Raw genomic sequence first — 14,668 nt, forward strand, 5'->3', positions numbered from 1 at the left:
CCGCGGTCCCGACAGCGCCTGCCCACAACCGGGCCCATCTCTGTGTGGGATGGAGCTGGAGCTACTCCATCCCGTCACCTTTGAGGTGCGTGCGGGAACACCGCGCGCGCCACCTCGAGGCTTAATGTTATTTTGACGCAGGACGCCCCCGTGTCCTACGCCAAAGCCTCCGTTATGGGGGTAGGAGATGGGCGTGGGGAACCCTTCTCCTACGCCCGGATTTCCGGCTGCGGATAGGGAGGTCTGAGGATTTCTCTCTCTCCCTCTCCGCAGAAGGATTTAACCACTTTCCAAGACCTGTCGCTCTCGACCATTGCTTTTACCACGGCGGAGAGCGAGAGGTCTGGCCCCACTGCTGCGATGAGTACACGGCGCTGCCTAGCCCATGCAGGACATTCCTCCAATGTGTGCTGCGCCGTGTCCACGTCGCAGCTACAATGGTGGCATCGGGTGGTTGGCTCTCTTCCGGCTATGCGGCACAGGTACTTCCCGAAACACCCTTGTCCCGAGAGTACCTGCACCAGCCGGAAGGTCAGTGACCCATGCCGCCTGTCCATCCAATCTTCTAACACCGGACGGACAGCCTCCACAGTCCTGAGGCCAGCCGTGGGTTCGGCCAGCCTTTCCTTCCACTTTTCAGTCATGGACTGCAGAGCGTGGAACTTCCGCTCTTCTTCTTCCTTGTGTAGTGTGTCTTATCAATATGGAGAAGTTTAATCTTAAGACTGCGGTTTCTTTGTTACCGGTTATGGAGGGTTCAGAAACCACTGTTAAAAACTTAATTGACGGTATAGAAATGTATTCTTCTTTACTAGATGATGCTGGTAAAATATTATTGGTTAAATTTGTTTTGAAAACACGACTTAACGAGTCAGCAAAGTTGCGTATGGCTAAATCTTACGTATCAGTCTGTGATCTTGTCAAAGATATGCGTAAACATTTATTAACGAAAAAATCGTATACTTCGTTACAGTCTCAATTATTTCAATGTTCACAAAAACGGAAAACAATTGATAATTTTGGCAAAGAGTTAGAGCAACTGTTTACGGATTTGACAATATCTCAGGCCGATGGAAATGAACAGTCTTATAGTATTTTGTTACCTTTGAATGAAAATTTGGCTATTAAAAGATTTTGTGATGGGTTATCTGATCCAAGGTTAAGCACCATTATAGCAGCTCGGAATTACGATACTCTGAAGGATGCTATTAGGGGAGCAAAAGACGAGGAGATGGCTGCCTTATCATGCGCATCAGCACAAACATCCATGATGCCACTACGCAGAGGATGTCGGCGTCCAGGTAGGGCATCCTACAGTCGTCCATCTGGTGATTCACGTCAGCAACGAGGTATGACTTACTATAACCGTAATATGTATCGTTCCATGTACAGAGGTCTAGGAATGCATCCCAGCAGCAGCAATCAGAGGTATGCTCGCGGTAATCATACATACCGTGGCCGCCAACATCATTTCACATCTAGATCGAATCCTAGGGGTGTGAACGTCATGATGCCTACAAATCAGGTACAATCGGAATCGGAAAATATTACTCGGAACCAACTAAGCAACGAAAGTATGAATCATTTTTTTCGATCATGATTATTCTTGTTCTTGCAGTACAATAAATAAAGTTTATTTTAGTTTAGGTGAACAAAGACATTCTTGGCTAATCGACACCGGCGCTTCAATTTCTGTCGTTAGGTATGAAATCAAAGTCATCTCGAAGGTCTTGAAGTCATGTAATAATATAGTCACATAAACGGTACAGAGTAACGATATAACAATTATACGTAATTAAGTTCACACGAGTGATTAGAAGTATTATAACTACACAAGTATCTCCGTTATTCGACTGCTCTTGCTGAAGTCTCCGACCAGAATGTCGCTCTCTGTTAATTCGAGCGCCGCTAAGGTGTCGTCCCCACTTCACCTACCCGCATCTATTTTTAAACTGTAGTATCAAATGCGTCACTTATTACTTTAATGTAACGTTATAAAAATGTGATATCGTTAATATCCAAGCTTCTTATTAACGACGATAACATTCGGCCGTCCTGCTCACACGTTCGTCCTCGATCGTGTATGGTCTGATGCAAGAGCTGCAAAAGAAAACCAGTTGTTTAATGCCTAAGTCCAGAAGAGTTACACATTTTCTTGTAATACCGACTCGCACGTAAAAGGCCCGAACTGTTTATCAAAAACATGGCTTAAACTATACGCATTTTCTTGCAATACCGACTCGCATGTAAAAGGCCCGAACCAAGGCTTAAACTAGGTGATGTTCATATAGAATCACACTAGTTGTGTATTACCTAGGTTATAAATCTGCCCCAACAGTGTTTACCACGGATTTCTGTTGCAGGCATAGTTCATAAGGACTCTTTACATAAATGTCATATGCGCGACAGGTATTGAAGCGAATGCATTAGACCATTGTTAAATAATAAAAAACACGGTTATAACTAGGTGATGTTCATATAGGATCACTCTAGTCATGTATCACCGCAGTTTTTGTACTTTGTTTACGATAACATTCAGCCAGTGCTCAACTCAAATTTACTCCAAAAATGCAATATTCACTTAATGTCTTCAAGGTACTCGATGCCTTGGGTCAACCCAACCATATGCATCACCAAGAGACACCCGTGAACATCACACTGCTCGAGGTATCTGCACTAATCCATTTTAACTCCAGATAAATAAAAATCAAACCACAAAGTTTCCTACACCTACAGTAATGACAACATCTAGCTGCCCACTTTACTTATGCCTGGATTCTAAGTTCAATAGTTAAATCTCCAACAACTATTGATTCGATAAAGTTACGCATCAGAATAACGACGTTTATCTTATTAGTCCATTTCGGAATGCTCAACAACCTGTTCAATAACTGTTATACTGATAGATAGATAGATAGATCTATAGTTGGCCACTAAATGAATCTGTGCGACTCAAAATACTATTATAACATTATTTTATTACTATTTAGTACTTCTTTTAATTATTACAATGTTATTTTATAGTTGCCTTTCCAACGTATGTCTTTTATCAACTGATGGAGCAGTATCAAAATAATAATATATCGTTTATATTTGAAATGAATTATATCAAAGTTAAAGACTAAATAATGGTAAACAAACCATGAATTTCACACAATATAACACGTAATAAGTTGTATGAACCCAAATTTTTACGTTATTTATAACACATTCAAATTATTTCTTCCAAAGTAGGGCCACATAACCCACTTTAGAAAGTCAGAAAGAAATTTCATTACATTAAATTGAATTTATATTCAGTTATAATAATACATACTTTTTTTTTTTTTTTTTTTTTATAATATAAGAGTAGCAGACGAGCATGCAGTCCACCTAATGGTAAGTGGCTACTGCCGCCCATGGACATCTGTAATCAACCCCAGATAGGATTAGATATTCCTACCTGAGGTCGGCCACAGATGCGCCGCTACCCCTGAGGACTAAGCTGGAACGCCTCGGAAAAGTCTGTCTCCCTTACCACACCCTTCAAACCGGAACACAGCAGCGCTTAACACTGCTGTTATTAGATAGAAATAGGTGTGGCGGTGGTGCCGCCGGAGTCGAACCACAAAGGGTTCTACCACAATATTTGGTAATACCACTACTATTACATGAATTCCAAATTTAATTAACAAAGCAAAGGACCCATGCGTTCACGTCAGCGACATACTTGTCAATTGTGTAATAAGCTTAACTACTTAACTTTTTTTTTATTTCACCAAAAGTTTTAAATTAAGATTCCCATAAGGAAGTTATAGTTTGGGCTATTTTATTGTAAAAGTTATGCATTATACTAAGGAAGATTTGCTAGACTTTACGTAAAACGTCGTTTTAAAAAAAAACATTTAATGTTATGGAAAGAATAAACACATTAAAATGGTCCGTTAACCTAAACGGAGTTTAAACAGACCTTGTCTTACATTGAGTTCCTCGGAAGCGGATTTTTTTTTATCCGTAGGTAGTTATCCAACGGATAGTGTTATTGAATACATACTCGTAAACTACCTACCAAGAAAAATGACTTCAGAAACCGGCCATTATTTAACTATACTTATTTGTGTCTACAACTGATAAAAGATATTTTTTAAACACGCTTTTATTTTTGCCACGCTTTTATTAACTTGACCTGTATGTATGTAACGGAATATTTGAATTCGATTTTTACCTACTTTGAACGGTCAGATTTATTTAAAAATTTTGAAATACTTATGACATGACATGATTTTAATAATCTTGTCCAATTCTAATTTTGTCTCATCAGGATCGTCAGATTTAAAACTATAACTGTTTTACATAACATGTGGCTCCTTTTCAATCACAACCTAGAATTTCTATGACCTGTAAAAGGTCTTTTAAAGTTGATCATGATTTTATACCAGCCAGCCAAACAAACAGTTAGTCAAACTATCTTATGATACACCTTATTACCGAACAATTCATATTCATTATATATATTTCAAACGCCTCGGCTTCACCTGACTTTTATATAGTTTGTAATAAAAATTATATTAGTGCGTAATATCTGTATAGATTATATTAATATAATATGTATCATTTACAACCAACACTCTCAAGGAGACGCTCGATGTTTCTATAGAGAAAACCTAGACATGACGCAATTGTGACCCGTATGAAATTTATATGAAAAGTAAATTATTGTATAAGAAAATCCCATCGAAATGTACCTATGCTTTTATTTGATTATATTATTAAACAACATTATTATTCATTTGGCTATGATATACATATAATAAGAATGAAATCTTCACGTGTTTACATCGAATATATTTGAAAAAGAAAAACGTTTGTCTGTCGGTTTGTATGTTTGAAAATGCATTAAAACCAAAACTACGAAGTTGATGTCAAAAGTATACATTTTTTTAAACATTACATGACCAGGTAATGGAGAATTCCAAATTACCAACGTACTCCGTGATCTTGACAGAGGGCATTGTATAATTCAAATTATATTTTGAATCCACATGAACAAAGTCGCAGGCAAGACTCGTTTTAAAAATGCAATTCAAATTATATTCTGAATCCACATGAGCAAAGTCGCAGGCAAGACTCATTTTAAATATGGTATACAAAAGACTATCTAAATTTATGTAGGCTTGACCAGTGGCAGTGACCGTTTCTCACTTAATACGTATAATAACTCAATTGCTGTAACTTGTAAATAGAACTAAGCTCAAGTTATAAAAGCATCAATTTATTATTATTATTTTACTTAAAATTATTTATTCTGAATCCCATACAAAGTGGATCCCGTTTATCATTTCGTAAGTGGCTCACATAATTGATAATATCGATAGTCTAAGCGTCTCAACGTTTAAGGTACAAACTTCATTTACCAGTATTTGATAGTGCCCAATTTTCAAACCAAAAGGACGTGTAATGTGTCAAATTCAAATTCAAATTTAAAGGTTTAAAATTCCGAGATGTAAAGAAATATTAATACAAAACGAAACGTTGACATTTATTATTCTGTATAAGTGAGTCAGTCAGAAGTAAAATGGGAGTTTTTTTTTATATATATAATATTCCAAAGACCGCTGCGCATAAGTTTCTCAGTTTTCTTATAGATCATTAACTAATGTGCATTTATACTTTATGGGAGTCAAAACACAGTAGTACACAGTACTGCGTTAGTTCGCCTAGAATTGATGGAAAGCTAAATTTGGCAACGTACGTATGCTTCTTTCATAACAATTACGTATCAAGTATATGAAATCAAAAGGAAACTTTCATTGATTTATAAAATGAAAATGTAAACAATGTAGATGTGAATGCAAGTTTATTTTTAAATATAGTCAATTAATATCCAAAAAAAAAAACAATAAACCTAAAACTCATTTACCATTTCCCTTGTGGGCACACTCAGCCACTCAATACGGTGGTCGTGATACTTATTTGCAGTCAGTTAAATATGTACCACGTATATATTATACATTTCTGTACAATTATGTATAATCAAAATTTTGCAACTTAATAAACGTGTCACTTATATCAAGTAAGTATACTGTACTCTGTAACTGCGTTTGTTGCTACCGCATAGTCCCTTCCATACAATAATAACAAACGCATAATTATACGTAAACCCAGTTTGAAACATTAAAAGTTATCAAAAATAAATTCAAATCTAACCTGTATGCAATTTCTGGCGTACATTATAGCTTATATTAACAACCATTAGGTTCCCATATCTATAAAGCCTGGCATTTAAGATTAAAGATCCTTAAAATATTTTCATAAGTACGTGTATTTCTATATATTTCAAAGTAGGTGTAACTTTAGAACAATTAGGATTTACTTTTTACACCACAGACTTTAACCAAATGGACAGATTTACCACAAGAACTGCCTTGCAAAATTACTTTTAGACACTTCTTCACAGAAAATGCACTTATTTTGAAGTAAACACCTCAGTTTACAATGTTAACAAGTAATTTGATAAGAGTAAAGTTTGTTCACAAAATTTAAGTATATCATTTTCAGAGGGTATTAACATTTCATTGAATTACTAGTCTCAATCTATCCATTTTCTTAATTCAAATGAGTTTGCCCTTACATCAACGACATTTATCTACCCCCATTTTTACTTATTCTACCAAGATGAATTCACATATGACAAAATAATGTTTTAACTCACGGTTTTTATTCCTGTGTCAAGTATGTTCGTACTTACGAATCGCCGTCCATGATTGTGAGCTGGTTCTTGTACACTTCTGATGAAATCAAAGTCATCTCGAAGGTCTTGAAGTCATGTAATAATATAGTCACATAAACGGTACAGAGTAATGATATAACAATTATACGTAATTAAGTTCACACTAGTGATAAGAAGTATTATAACTACACAATTATCTCCGTTATTCGACTGCTCTTGCTGAAGTCTCCGACCAGAATGTCGCTCTCTGTTAATTCGAGCGCCGCTAAGGTGTCGTCCCCACTTCACCTACCCGCATCTGTTTTTAAACTGTAGTATCAAATGCGTCACTTATTACTTTAATGTAACGTTATAAAAATGTGATATCGTTAATATCCAAGCTTCTTATTAACGACGATAACAGGTACGACATTATACAAACTTTGCGAATTCCATTTCATACAGAGAATGTAACAATACACGGATTAGGTGGAAATGTACAAGCTAAAGGCTTCGTTTATTTAAATTTAAATCATCAAGGTTATTACTTTAGACATAAATTTTATGTTTTCGAGTCTTTACCATGTAAGACTGATGGCTTATTAGGACAAGACTTTTTAAGTTGTTTTAACGCACACTTAGATTACGAACTAAACACTTTACGTTTAACTAGTCAATCAGGTCAATATGTTAGCTTATTTTTTGAAATCGATAGCTCTTTTCAAAGTTCATTTTTAGTAATACCTAAACGTTGTGAACCGATATTTTTTATTAAAACACGACAAACTGAGGACTTAGTTATAGAGTCACAAGAGTTGTGTGATGGAGTTTACTTAGCAAATATAATTGTTCATCCAATAAATGGTAAAATTCCAGTTAAAATATTAAATACGAGAGATGTTGACGTCAAGTTAAATAAATTTCATATAGAAACGTTAAATCTTTGTGATTATACTATATGCGCTTTCGATAAACCGGTATTAAACGCAGATAGAGTTAAAAAAATATTTTCAGAATTAAACTTAGATTATTTAAATGAAGAAGAAAGAACAACTGTGGAAAATATATGTGCTAAATTTCCAGACGTTTTCTATTTATCAGGTGATAAATTGTCTGTTACAAATCTTTATAAACAAACTATTCAGTTGAAACCTAACACTAGTCCTGTATACGTAAAACCTTATCGTTTACCCAATTCTCAAAAATCAGAAATAGAGAGTTAAATTAAAGAAATGGCAAATAACAACATAATTGAGGAAAGTCGTAGCGAATGGTCGAGTCCTTTGCTTTTAGTTCCCAAAAAAATAGATTCATCAGGAAATAAAAGATGGCGAATCGTTATCGATTATAGGAAATTAAATTCAACCATACAGGATGATAAATTCCCTTTGCCAGATATTACAACAATATTGGATTCTTTATCTGGTACTACTTATTTTAGTCATTTAGATCTTTATCAAGGATTTTTCCAACTTGAACTTGATCCTGATAGTAGAAAATACACAGCCTTTACTACTAGTTCGAATCAGTATCAAATGACACGCCTACCGATGAGTCTTAAAACGAGTCCTAGTGCATTTTCCCGGATGATGACTATTGCTATGTCGGGTCTCAATTATGAGAAATGTTTTGTTTACCAGGATGACCTTGTAATTTTTGGCCGAAATTTAGCTCAACACAATCAAAATTTAATGGATGTTTTAGGAAGGTTACGGAAAGTCAATTTAAAGTTGAATCCTAGCAAATGTAGATTTTTACAAAAATAATTATTATATTTAGGTCACGTGGTATCCGAAAATGGAATACGCCCGGATCCTAACAAAGTTAAAATATTACAAAATTATCCTAAACCTAATAACTGTGATGAGTTAAGACGATTCATTGCATTTGCAAACTACTATAGGAAATTTATTATTAATTTTGCAAAAGTAGATTGACTACTTTTGCAAAATTAATAATAAATTGAATAAATTGTTACGAAAAAATGTAATTTACAATTGGACTGAAGAATGTGAGCAAGCATTCAGTAGTTTAAAAAAATCCTTAACAAACCCCCCCGTTTTGCAGTACCCAGATTTTTCACAAAATAATGAATTTATACTACAAACTGATGCTTCTGGTCAAGCGTTAGGCTCAGTACTTTGCAATAGCGATGGTCGTCCTGTCGCTTACGCGAGTAGAGTTTTAAATAAAGCTGAACTCAACTATCCCGTAATTGAAAAAGAATTACTAGCAGTAGTTTGGAGCGTTAAGTATTTTCGCCCATACTTATTCGGTCGAAAGTTTCAAATTCAAACAGATTATCGACCATTAATTTATTTATTTAATATGCGTGATCCTTCTAGCAGATTGTTAAAGTTTAGATTATGCCTAGAAGAGTATGATTTCACGGTAGAATATATTAAAGGACGTCACAATGCGGCTGCAGATGCATTGTCACGTATCTTTGTAACATCTGAACAATTATGCGAAATGAATCAAAAAGTTATGAACGTAATGACACGAGCTCAATCGCGCTTGCAACAAGTAGTTGACAATTCAACAAAGTCGGGAATTTCATCCCATATTCATAGCTCAAGGACTGATCACCCGAGAGCTGTTGAAATCTTTAAAAAACCCGCGAATTTGACGGAATTAACGTGTACTGATAGCAAAACTATCGAAAGCTTTCGAAATAATGACTTTGTCAAGGACAAATCATATTATTTTTGGTATGTTCCAAATAAAGACACAATTTATATGACCCCATCATCTCGATCATTACCCACGCGAGACGTGCTAGTGAGAGACTTAGGGTTATTGTGTAAAAGATTAAATATAAAAGAACTATGCATAGTTAAAAACAAGAAAAATGAATTTTTAATTAATGAGTTAACTCAATATATGAAAGATGGTCACAAAAATGTGTTTGACCACAATGAACTACAGCGACCACTAAGTCGACTGAAAACGGAAATACCTAGAATAGTTTTTATTAAGGGAGTACAAAGGATAGTAAATGTTGATGATAGACGCGTTATACTTAATGATTTTCACTTACTACCAACGAGTGGTCATGTAGGAATTAAGAGAATGTCTAATAATATTAAGAAACACTATTTTTGGCCTTCAATGGATAAAGATATTAGAGAATTTGTTTCTAAATGTAAGATATGTCAGAGTCAGAAATATAGTATAAGTACAAAACAGCCTATGGTTATAACTACAACAGCAAATTCCGCATTCGATAAAGTGTATTTAGATATTGTAGGTCCTATTCATAAAGATAATTGCAACTACTCATACATCCTTACACTGCAATGTGAACTAACAAAATTTACAGAAGCGTATCCATTAGAAACCAAAGATGCAGTTACAGTAGCAAAAACCTTTGTGGAGCAGTTCATTTTAAGGTATGGTATTCCTAGAATAATAGCAACAGACCGTTCCTCCATCGCACCACTCGCCGAAGGATGAAGTTCCATCCACACCAACTGGACTCGTGGCGGTCCTCCACGGTTCGATTTGCGCGGACGTTCTTGCCACGGACGTGCAAAATGTGGAATGAACTTCCTTCTGAGGTATTCCCGGAGCGCTATGACATGGGGCTCTTCAAAAAAGGTGCAAAAAGAGCTCTCCTTCAAAGCCGGCGATGCATTGGCGACTCCTCTGGTGTTGCAAATGTCCATAGGCGACGTTGACTACTTTCCATCAGGTAGCACGTCTGCTTTATCGTCAGGTTCAAATATAAAAAAAAAAAAAAAAAAAAAAAAAAAAAAAAAAAAAAAAAAAAAAGGTTCAGAATTTATTGCAAGCACCATGAAGGAGGTGTGCAGCCTTCTTAAAATTAACCACATCATTTCTACGGCGTACCATCATGAGAGCATTGGTGCATTGGAAAATTCACACAAAACAATGGGTGCGTATCTCAGAATTCATTCCGAAAATTATACTAGTTCTTGGAGTAGCTGGTTGCCATATTGGTGTTTTGCCTATAATAATACAGTTCATACAGAAACCAAATATACCCCTCACGAGTTAGTTTTTGGTAAAACTTGTGTGTTACCAAGTAATTTAAGCAGTACGGTAGAACCATTGTACAATTTTGATAGTTATCCATTAGAATTAAAATATCGTTTACAAGTAAGTCAAGAGGACGCAAGAGAAAATTTATTAAAAAGCAAACTTGTAAGGAAAAATAATTATGATTTAAAAATTAATCCTGTTTATTACAATAGAAATGATTTTATTTTATTAAGAAACTCGTCTACTGATAAAACACAACCTATATTTTTAGGTCCATATTTAGTTTTAGAGGACGAAGGTACCAATGTAAAGATTTTAGTAAATAACAAGGAAGAAATTGTTCATAAAAATAGAACTAAAAGATATACAAGTAGTATAAACTGACGCAATTATGTATCATGTTCAAATATTTACTTAATATAGTATAAGCATAGTTTAATATTTTTAAAATGGTTTAAGCTACATAATATCTTTGTAATGTGTCTACTTATTAGTTCTCTTTATCTATTTTGTGTGTTTAATGTTATTATATAAGAATTTTGTATTTTGAAAATATGCATATTAATTTTAAGGAATGCAACAAACAAAATTTTAAAATGTTTTAGTAGATATAATTGTATTTGTAAGCAATCAAAAAAAAAAAAATAAAAACCAGAAAACAAAAAAAAAAGTTTGCTATTCTTTTTTTTTCAAATCAAGGGGAAGATGTAGTGTGTAAACCCCTTTACTTAGTGTCTTATGCTAATATAACTCACTGTAGAAACCTTAATAAAGGAGTATGCTACCAACTCTCGTCGTTTGAATTACGTTTGCCACCACACTTGGGCGTGGGGCGTTCCTGCCGGAGCCGAAGGTCTGTGCGCCACCGATACATTACGGCACAGACTTCCGCCTCCAGATCCCATGGGGGACACCCCGCCAATAAGCACGCCGCCTCAAAGGAGATGGTGCGGTATCCACGGATGACCCCGACGGCCATCACCCTCTGCGGTCTTTTTAGGAGAGTGATGTTCTGCCTTGTCAGGGCCTCCGCCCATACGGGTGACCCGTGTAGGGCCATGGACCGCACCACTCCTAAGTATAGGCGGCGGCTGCTCGCACTCGGTCCCCCGAGATTGGGCAGCAGCCGCTTTAGCGCAGCTGCTGCGCCCATTAACCGGGGAGCCAGGCGAGTACTTTAGCTCGCGGAAGTTCCAGCGGCTGTCGAGGATGAGTCCCAGGTACCTCATTTTTGACTCAACCTCGACGCGGGTTCCACCAATGAGTATGTGGGACCCCGGCGGCGGCGCTCTCCTCGGCCCGTGAAAACACAGGGCCTCGGGTTTGGCGCTCGCCAGCCGACGTCCCAACATCTCTATTCTGCCAACCACCAGTGTCACCGCTTCAGTGGCAAGACGGGAAGCCTCCTCTTAGTTATTCCCTCGGGCCGTGACAAGCGTGTCGTCCGCGTAACAGGTCACGGTAGCCCCCGGGGGTAGATAACCCCGCAGCACCCAGTCGTATCCGATGTTCCACAGAAGCGGGCCAAGAACCGACCCCTGTGGAACACCGCACGTCATCTGACGACTGAGCGTGTGTCCTCCGTGCCCCGGGTACGTTATGTACCTATCGGAGAGATAGGCTCCAACGATCCGGCTGAGGTAGAGAGGCACCCTGTGGTACTTTAGTGCCTCTCTATTGCTGGCCCACGGCAGGGTGTTGAAGGCGTTTGCTATGTCGAGCGAAACAGCCAACATCACCCCCCGTCGAGCCACAGCCTCATCCGAGAGGGCCTTCACATGCATAATAGCATTGATGGTCGATCGACCCTCTCGGAAACCATATTGGTTGCCGGATAGATTGGGACCCACCTCTTCCAGATGCCTGATGAGCCGACCTGCCACCACGCGCTCAAAAAGTTTGTCGGCCTCATCAAGCATCACCAACGGTCTATATGATGAAGGACACTGCGGGGTGTCCCTCCTTCTTCAAAAGGATAAGGTTGCCCGTCTTTCACTGTCTCGGGACCGATCCCGACTCCAGACAGGCATCATATAGCCTGCGGAATCGGTCCCCTAGCTCATGCAGAGCTAGTACCCAAGCGCGACTAGGTATTCCGTCTGGTCCCGGAGCCTTATTTTTGCCCCGGAGCCTTTGGATGGCTACGCCCATCTCCTCTTCCGACACTTTGGGCACCTCCGACTCCTCCGACCCTGAGGCATAATCGGATGGTGCCATCGTCGGAGGGGAGTGTACCACTCTGGCCGGAAACAAAGTGGATACCAATCTTCCAGCAGCTGGGGCTGGAGAGTCTCAGTCAGAGGGGGCGCCCAAGGGCGCATTTTTTCCCTTACTATCTTATAAGGACGCCCCCACGGATCGTGACTCAAGGTCTGGAGAAGCTCCATCTTGGCTTCCTCTTTAGCCCGGATTATAGACAGCTGCAGGGCCAATCGTCGCTCTCGATAGGCCTCGTACAGCTGTTGCTCCACCGCGCCATGGTCGATGTTACGAAGGCGCAACCTGCGGTGCCTGGTGTACTGGCGTCTCGCCACTGCACAGTCTGAGCGAATCTCTGCGATTTCGTGGGACCACCAGTACACCCGACGTTTTGGAGGATGCGGTTTGGCCCGGGTCATGCTCGCATCACAGACATTGGACATAGCATCCCGGAACCACTCCGCCTCCCCCTCAACCTCCACAGGTTCAGGTGGAGCTAGCCAGGCCTGGACGATGGCAGCTTCTACCAGAACATCCTTGTTGAGACTCCCCAGCACCCATCTATGTACCGAGTTTCTGGGGCGACGACGATCCGGGTGTTCTGGCGAGCTGGAAATGTCGAATCGGATACACAAATGATCCGACAGTGTTTCTACCCCTTCCAGAACATTCCAGCCCCGGACGATGCTTGCCACAGCGGAAGAAGCGAACGAGACATCCACAATAGAACTCCCCCGCTGCCGCACGCATGTATTTGCCGACTCACGATTCCTGATTCGATTTTCGCCCATTATTCCAACACCTCGCCGCGAGCGTCAGTCTTAGTCTGATTTGGCATTGAAGTCCCCGAGGACACGGCGAGGCTGGATTGATCCTATTAGGGCCTCCAACTCGCCCAAGAAAGCCTCGAAATCGGCTAGATGTTTGTTGGGCGAGAAGTAGACCCCAATCAGGACGTACTCCCTCCAGCGAACCGCCACATAGCCCTTGCCTCTCCGGATTGTGGTCAGAGGCGGCACTCTCAGTGTCCTTGACAATGCAATGGCCACCAAGCCATCCTGGTCTCCCACCCACTTATCCAAGAGAGGGACGAAGTATGGCTCCGCAACAACCGCCACTTCTACCAACCACTGCGCCATACTTTGAATCAAAAGGACCTGAGCAGCGCGACAGTTGTTGATATTCGCCTGGAGTAGGCGATGGGCCATACTTAGATTGGCTTGGCGACCACTACAACTCCCGTCCCTCCTTCGGTGAAAGGACAGTCAACAGCTGCTAGAGCCGATGTGGCAGCAGCAGGAGTCTCAGCAACAGCAGTATCAACAGCAACGGGAGTGGAAGCAGTAGCTGCATTGACCCCCTTGTTCAATTTCTTTGGCGGGGAGCACGCTTTGCTTCCCAGCCGATGCTCCGCCGGCCTGTTTGCCGCAGCGCATACCGAGCACTTTGGTGTGGCGGTACACGCGTTGGCCTTATGGCCGGGTTTACCGCAGCGATAACATTCTTCGCTGCGGTCAGCCTCTGCAGTGCAATGTGCCCTGACATGTCCACCTTGCAGACACCGGTAGCACCGCAGTGTTTTCGGCTGCAGCACTTCTACTCTTGCTGAAACCCAGCCAATTAACAGCCAACCGGCCAACATTCCCAATCTTCTTTACAGCAGCCACGGGAGCCCGCACCCATACGGAGCAAACTCCACGCGGTGTCGGTCGTATTATGCCCACTTTGATCCCCTCCCTTGGGCAGCCCCCATCTCGTGCCACGGCGACTGCAACG

General features: G+C 39.8%; 2 protein-coding genes across 2 annotated transcripts; both read right to left on the reverse strand.

The window, feature by feature from the left end:
* Window positions 1-209: 209 nt before the first annotated feature.
* Window positions 210-1,325, reverse strand: LOC140746620 (uncharacterized). The gene is made up of 2 exons (XM_073078744.1): window positions 1,226-1,325; window positions 210-694 (listed from the first exon to the last, which is right to left on the reverse strand). The coding sequence occupies exons 1-2, from the start codon at window positions 1,323-1,325 to the stop codon at window positions 210-212; spliced, it is 585 nt and encodes a 194-aa protein (XP_072934845.1).
* A 12,388-nt stretch (window positions 1,326-13,713) lies between these two features.
* LOC140746621 (uncharacterized) lies at window positions 13,714-14,031 on the reverse strand. The gene has a single exon (XM_073078745.1). The coding sequence runs from the start codon at window positions 14,029-14,031 to the stop codon at window positions 13,714-13,716; it is 318 nt and encodes a 105-aa protein (XP_072934846.1).
* Window positions 14,032-14,668: the final 637 nt, after the last annotated feature.

Source organism: Epargyreus clarus, unplaced genomic scaffold, assembly GCF_041222505.1.
Source record: "Epargyreus clarus isolate Ecla_fem2 unplaced genomic scaffold, WU_Ecla_fem_2.2 ptg000013l, whole genome shotgun sequence".
In the NCBI taxonomy this organism is placed as follows: domain Eukaryota; kingdom Metazoa; phylum Arthropoda; class Insecta; order Lepidoptera; family Hesperiidae; genus Epargyreus; species Epargyreus clarus.

Excerpts from the sequence above, each read along its gene's own strand:
- LOC140746621 (XM_073078745.1), bottom strand. The coding sequence starts at position 14,031 with ATGGCGCAGTGGTTGGTAGAAGTGGCGGTTGTTGCGGAGCCATACTTC.
- LOC140746620 (XM_073078744.1), bottom strand. The coding sequence starts at position 1,325 with ATGGACGACTGTAGGATGCCCTACCTGGACGCCGACATCCTCTGCGTA. Across the intron at positions 695-1,225 it reads GATAAGGCAGCCATCTCCTC|ACACACTACACAAGGAAGAA; the intron begins GTCTTTTGCTCC and ends CATATTGATAAG.